Source organism: Zootoca vivipara, chromosome 1, assembly GCF_965207765.1.
Source record: "Zootoca vivipara chromosome 1, rZooViv2.hap1.1, whole genome shotgun sequence".
Taxonomy (NCBI): domain Eukaryota; kingdom Metazoa; phylum Chordata; class Lepidosauria; order Squamata; family Lacertidae; genus Zootoca; species Zootoca vivipara.
Genome location: NC_142582.1, coordinates 53675015 through 53682196, shown reverse-complemented (window position 1 = coordinate 53682196; position 7182 = coordinate 53675015). Strand labels below are relative to the sequence as shown.

General features: G+C 45.2%; 1 protein-coding gene and 1 pseudogene across 1 annotated transcript; one reads left to right on the top strand and one right to left on the bottom strand.

The window, feature by feature from the left end:
* Positions 1–1941: 1941 nt before the first annotated feature.
* LOC118079994 (vomeronasal type-2 receptor 26-like) lies at positions 1942–2914 on the top strand (annotated as a pseudogene).
* A 2263-nt stretch (positions 2915–5177) lies between these two features.
* On the bottom strand, positions 5178–6127 carry LOC118080074 (olfactory receptor 6Q1). The gene is given in 2 exon segments (XM_035105038.2): positions 5178–5491; positions 5494–6127. Coding segments are annotated over 2 exon segments (948 nt in total).
* Positions 6128–7182: the final 1055 nt, after the last annotated feature.

Below are 7182 nucleotides of genomic sequence, written 5' to 3'. Positions count from 1 at the left end.
CTTTAGAACTACTCATTGTTCAGGGAAATGGAGTGAACACAACAATCTATCATGGGACAGCTCAGTCAGTAGAGCATGATACTCTTGATCTCAGGGTCATAGATTTGACCCCCATGTTGGGTGGAAGATTCTTACATTTCATGGGGTTGGGCTAGATTATCCTTGTGGTCCCTTCCAACTCTACGCTTCTATGCAAGACACAAAGTTCCCCATTCTGTATTTTCCTCATAAGGCAAGCACATCTTTTTTGTTGGTTCAAGAGGAAAAAAGTAGTATTAAAAAAATGAGAATTCCTGGATTCTAAGATCCAAGTTTGGGGCATGACCAATTGGCACCTGTGTGTTGCTTATAGTGTCTTCTTTGCCCCTTAGGCAAAGCTCTCTCACGAGGCTACTATCAGCTGAAAATAAAATTGTGTATTTGTGAGTCCTGTGGAGCCCATGGGATAGGGTAGGAAAGAAATAGTTATGAATTAGAAGTTATTTAAATTGCTCCCATCAGCAATAGCTTTCTATAGTGAATATGAACTAGGTCGAAGTGATACATTTAAGTCAAGAAAACAGTATTAAAGAATTCCCAGGAGCAGCTAAGATTAAAAAACAAACCTATTTGTAGTTCTTTGTCATTATCTTCCTTCACTCCCTATTCACTGCAAAAAAAAAGTGCTAATTGAGGTGGAAGGGATGTTGCTGTGCAAATGTGGCCTGGGACCACTGGTGAAAAGAAGGATCGTGTCACATGCAGACCACCAAAAACATAGTTCATCCATATTTACACACATCCAAAAACATCCTGAGAGTTCTGGCAAAATGGGTGATTACTTCCATTATGGAAGTAATATTGAGCTCTGCTGGTGAAGTCAAGCATAGAGGACAGAGGGCAGGGTTGTACGTTGTGGAAATAGCAGGCAACCTCTGTAGCAGGGTAGAAGCAATAGCCTTTCCCAAACTGGCGTCATGACATTTCTTGGGAAGAGATTGGCCCTGCAGTTCAACCCGTGCTTAGCAGCACTTCCAACATAACACTTCAGAGATAAGCCTCTGAAGACCCATGTCTTACATTGTGTACAAATGTTACTAAGGAATGGTTATATCTCCATCTGTCTCATTGCAAAGATAAAGGGAAAAAAGGAACTCATATAACCTGTGGTTGGTTTCTGAATTCATCTCCACAGTGATACCCATGTAGATATTGTTTTTAAGTGACACTTTCATACATGATGCATATTTAAAGTAATATAAGAAGCCTCTATGAATGTACTTGGAAAAAACAGAACATACAGTGGTACCTCTACTTACGAATTTAATGCGTTCCGAACGCACATTTGCAAGTCGAAAAAAATTGTAAGTCGAATCCCATAGGAATGCATTGGGAGAAAAAAATTGTAAGTCAAAGCAACCCTATCTAAAAATTCGTAAGTAGAAAAAACTGCATCCAAGATGGCGGACGGAGCTCCATTCGTAAGTAGAAACATTCGTAAGTAGAGTTATTCGCAAGTAGAGGTACCACTGTATTGGGTTTGATTGCCATGCCCTCAAACAGGGTTGGGAGAACAAGTGGCTCTCCGGATGTCACTGGGCAACAGCTTCCATTCCACCTCAGTATGACCAATGATCAGGGATGCTGTGGGTTGTAGCCAATCAGCATCTGGAGGGCCACAGACACTGGTGGAGGATGAGGAGTGTGTGGGGAGCACACCGCCCCCGGCAGCGCGATCCCGGTGAGGTGCCATCGCAGCTGCCCCCCCCCCCGTGCTGGGCACCATGCCCCTGTAGGTGGCATGACACACCCCTGCGGGCAGCACACCACGCCCCCAGGACACGCGCCACGCCCTTGGGACGTGTGCCAGCCCTGTCCCCACCTGCTCTCCGCCCCCTGGTGCCAGAGCATGAAGCTCCGCCACTGGCCACAGATTCTCCATCCTTGCCTTTTAAGGAAAACATGCCTTATTTAATACACCAGAACAGTGAACACCCCTGCTCTTCATGCACCTCCCTTCTAGACAGTGCCACCTGTTGGGAGTGCCTTCCAGGACAATGGCCCAGTGAGCAGCAGGACAGATGCATCCCAACCATCTTTGACTTCTTGTCCTACACGGAAGCTTTGGGTGTGGTGCTGGCAACCTGCAGTTCCTTGTTCTTCTTGCTCTCGCTGTCAGTCTTGGGTATCTTCATACAGCATCACCACACCCCAGTTGTCAAGGCCAACAACCGCAAGCTCCCTGGCTCTCTGCTTCCTCTGCCCTCTGATGTACCTTGGGCACCCATCCCAGCTCACTTGTTCCTTCCGCTAGGCTGCCTTTGGCCTGGTCTTTGCCATTTGCCTCTCTGCAACCCTGGCCAAGATGGTGACTGTGGTGATGGCCTTTGGAGCTTCTAAGCCTGGCAGCTGCCTCCAGAAGTGGGTGGGTTATAAGCTCCCTGGCGCTCTCACCCTGGGCTGCTCCCTTGTCCAAGCTGCTGTATGTGTCTGCTGGATAACGGTTTGCCCCCCGTTCCCATCACAGAACCCACTACATGGGGGGCCTCTTGTGACCCTGGATTGTGACAAAGGCTCAGTTGAGTTTTTCTACACCATGCTGTGGTACCTAGGCTTTCTAGCCACCATCAGCTTAGGGGTGGCCTTCCCAGCCCGCCGGCTGCCAACAGCTTTCAACGAGGCCCAACACATTGCCATCAGCATGCTGGTCTTCACTTTCGTCTGGGTCTCCTTTATGCCCTCCTATCTCAGTGCCACAGGGAAGTACACGGTGGCCGTGGAGATCTTCGCCATCCTGGCTTCTGGAGCTGGTTTGCTGGCTTGCCTCTTCTTCCCCAAATGCTACATCATTATTTTGCACCCTAAGAAGAATAACAGGGACCACCTGATGGGCAGACAACTTCCACACAAAGGAGACTTTGCTTATGCTCCATGAGCTACAAATGGACAGCACATATATTTAGGAAAAGAGTTTCTGTCCCACTTTTCTGTTTATCTACACCAGGCCTGGGGGCCCAGAAAGAACCCCTTTGTAAAGAGCACAGCACCTAGAAGCACCGGTGGTCAGCTGATCTCTGCTTCAGAAGCCCCTGTTGGACCAGCCCAGCCATCTTTTTACCTGTCCACACTTGATGCCATGTATGACATCAGCTGTAGAGGCAAGTGAGCATGTCTTGGGGCAAAATTTTAAAAAGGCCTAGTGTTTAGGGAAGCTTTACATGTTTGACGGACTATTGTATTTTAATATTTTGTTGGAAATCCGCCCAGAGTGGCTGGGGAAACCCAGCCAGATGGGCAGGGTATAAATAAATTATTATTATTATCATTACTAGTACTACTACTAGTAGTAGCAGTAGTAGTGGGCCACATGGGAGGAGGAGCCTTGGTTCTCAGCCGGGAGGTTTCTCACTGGTGATCTACACCCAAGGCAGCTTACAACCAGGGCCGGATTTAGGTTTGATGAGGCCCTAAGCTTCTGAAGGTAATGGGGCCCTTTATATGTCTAGCTGTCCTTTGTCAACAACAAGTTGTTGCTGTTTTTTGTGTTGAATATATGCTATATGGTAATTTATGGACCTAATAGGTATCTAAAGCCATTTGCACATAACAAAATATGTATTTTATCAAAGTAATTGTTGAACTGAAATGCAATTAAGAAGAAGTATATTAATAGTGAAATAATTATTAAGTTCTAACTTAAAATGATTTTTTATTCATAACAAACTGAATAATGCAAACACATCATTTGGCAACAACAAAAGTTCATTTAGAAATGAATTAAAGCAGTGATATTTTGGGGAGCAGGCTAGCAGGCGGGGCCCATTACTTACATCATAGGAGCCTACACAACACAAAACACTGTTGCTGTATGTAGGTTTTATTTCATTTGTTTTTTTATCCTATATTTTGGAAATGTACATCCAGGGTTTTTTTTCCTTTAATTTTTTTGGGACCCCCAAGAGAGTGGGGCCCTAAGTTATATCTTGTTTAGCTTATAGGTAAATCCGGCACTGCTTCCAACATCAGCAATTAAACTACAGTCAGACAATGAGCATACTAAAAATTAAAGGTGACATTCAATTAAATGAGTCCCGTCAACAAAAGCCCTGCATAAAGACTTCTGCTTATGCAACAGGGCTTTCTCCTCCCTCTGCACCCCTTGAAATTGGTTGGGAGTAGGTCCAGGTTAACCCCAGAACAGCACATAATGGGGGGAGAGGGGGGGCGTTGAATCAGGTAAGCAGAAATGAAATGAAGGGAAGAGTGCAATGTTGAATTTCACTCTAAGTAGTTAATAGTGGCAGGGACAGCAGCACATAAATGCACAAATATCTGAGGGGAAAAGAATGGAGTTCCCATCTTCTTTGGACTGTTTCCACTCCTTTTTGAGCAAGTTTCATGTGGAAAGGAGCAGAACTCCTTCCACCAATATCCAATATAATAAAAGTTTTTTCACAGGGACTTCATGGCTTACCGTGCCTTGCGCTGAAAGGGAGGAAATGCTGCCATGTACATGGATATATTCTTGTTAAACTTACATTGTATTGATGTTTAACTGTCCAAACTGAAAACCAGGTCTAGTCAGTAAGATGTTGTAGGGATAAGAAAGCTGTGTTGTCAGTGGTTTCACAGAAACATGCCTTTCTCTGGGAAGGGATTTACTTATTTAGATTTCTAGGACTGTTATATCACTCCTCAGAGCAAGCAGCAATGAAGCTGAAGTGATAGAGAAGAATGTGATGTGGTTTTGATAGGAGTTTGGTACAGCTATTTTTGTTTAATCAGTTGAAATATCATTAGCTGTTATTTTGATACAGATGTATGGATTTTAATTTTATTTTTTTAAATATTACCTGTTACACATTTTCTTCAGAAAATAAAATGGGAGGGGGCATAAATATGCAGTTAAATATCTCCCTGCCCATAACTCTAGAGTAGATTCTCATTTGGATCAAGTTACCGTGCCAACAGCAATCTTGCACCAACAGCAATTCTGTAAGATGGTTTTCCATCTACAAAAAAATCCAACCCAAGGTTAAAAGGTGACAGCTTACCTGTGATCCCTCAGCTAAACTGGGATTGGAACGAGAAGAGTGGAGCAAAGGGAGCTATTAAGGATGGTTCTCAGGTAGATAGGAATGGCTTATGCTGCAAAATATCCCCCCAACCCCCCCAGAAGAAATCAGGTTGAGTTCTTGTCACGTTGCAAGCTGCTTATTCTTGGAAATAACCCTGTATAAGGCCCCCTTCACTTCTGCATTCCGTAGGCTATAGATGAGGGGGTTGAGCACAGGGGTGACTATTGCATAAAATACTGACACCACCTTGTTGAGGTTGATCGACGAGGCCACCTTAGTACGTACATACATGAAGAAGAGTGTCCCATAGAAGATGGACACCACTGTCAGGTGGGCAGTACAGGTGGAAAACGCACGGCGGCACCCTCCGAAGGAATGAATCTTCAGCACTGTGGAGATAATGCGGACATACGACACTACAATAACAATAGAGAAACCAGGAGCACCATCAGCGAGACCAGGAAGTCAACCGTCTCCTTCAGGGAGACGTCGGTGCATGAGAGGACGATGAGTGGAGAAGCATCACAGAAGAAGTGGTCTATAACATTGGGGCCACAGAAAGTCAACTGGGACATGAAGCAGATGGGCAGTGCCGGGGTGAGGAACCCCACGAGCCACGAGCCAGCAGCCAGAAGCATGCAAACACCTCGGCCTACCATCTCCTGGTAACGCAGAGGCACACAAATAGCCACATAGCGGTCATAGGCCATGGCTGCTAGCAAGAAGCACTCGGTGCTGCCCAAGAAGGTGAAGAGGTAAAGCTGGGCCAAGCAGGCGGAATAGGAGATCATTCGACCACCAGGAGATCCAAAGCTGGCCAGCATCTTGGGCACAGTGAGGGAGGTGTACCACATGTCCAAGCAGGAAAGGTGGAGGAGGAAGAAATACATGGGGGTGTGCAAGCGCCTTTCTGTTGCCACCACCAGGACCAGGATGCCATTTTCGGTCAGGGTCAGCAAATACATGACCAGGAAGAAGGCAAAAAGAGGCAGGCGCCCCTCATTGATGCCTGTGAAGCCCACCAAGACAAACTCTTCCACAAGGGTCCAGTTCTCATGTTGAGGCTGCATCTAAGAGGACCAGCACAGCATCGTTAGGCTATTGTGCCCCATGGACAAAAGCAGAAGGCTCATTCTAAACATTCAGATCTTGCATAGATTTTATTTTTAAAAATAAGGTATATGCTGTCTCTCTTTCACACACACGTCATTTATTTTCTCTCAATTTTTCTAAGCCACCTTTGCACTAAGGAGTGACCAAGGCAATGTGGCCAAAGAGCCAATGTGGATCAAGTATGTAGCACATGGAACAACCAACAGCTGCTAACCAATCAACAGCTACTAGCCATTATGCCTTCGTTCTACCTGCTGAGAATTGCAAGTGGATAGGCCATTCAGCGCTGTTGTGTTCAGGCCCTTCCTTACACTACAGGCTTCCCATAGGCATCTGGTTGACCATTGTGAGAACCAAATGCTGGACTAGATGGGCTTTTAGTCTGATCCAACATGGCTCTCTTTATGCTAAACAAAAGCGCTGCCACTGAGCTAATGTTCAGTCCTTATGTTAACTTTGGGCCACTTACAACAACCCTGTAGTAAGGATTAAAACTAAGGGAACAATCCAAGTGATCTATGGACACTTCTCTGAAAGCTTTTCTGCACAACAACAGTGGGGTCTTAGAAAATGGAGGTTCCTATTCTCACAAGGTTAAATGGAATTATTCCTATAGACTTTAAATCATCCCTAAGAATGGGATCACTTCCAGACTGCCATTATTATGCAGGAGGAATTCAAGACATACTATAAATTTAGGATTAAAGTTCTCTGCCATCCTAGCACAACAAAGAGGGTCATGTGCCTTCTAGGGTTCTGTTATGGCAGAAGTCAGTTATCTGATGGTTTATTTGTAGCACCTTTGGTGTAAAGTGAGATGAGCCAAGACTCATCCATTAACATGACAATCCTACACATGTCTACTCAGGGTTGAAGTCAATGGGGCTTACTCCCAGGAAACCAGTTATAGGATTCAAGACACAATCTTACTTTGTTTCATGGGCTCACTTCTGAGCTATTAATGGTGTGCAGCTGGTATGGGGAAGCAGTGGAGCTCCAAATGTTGTTGGAC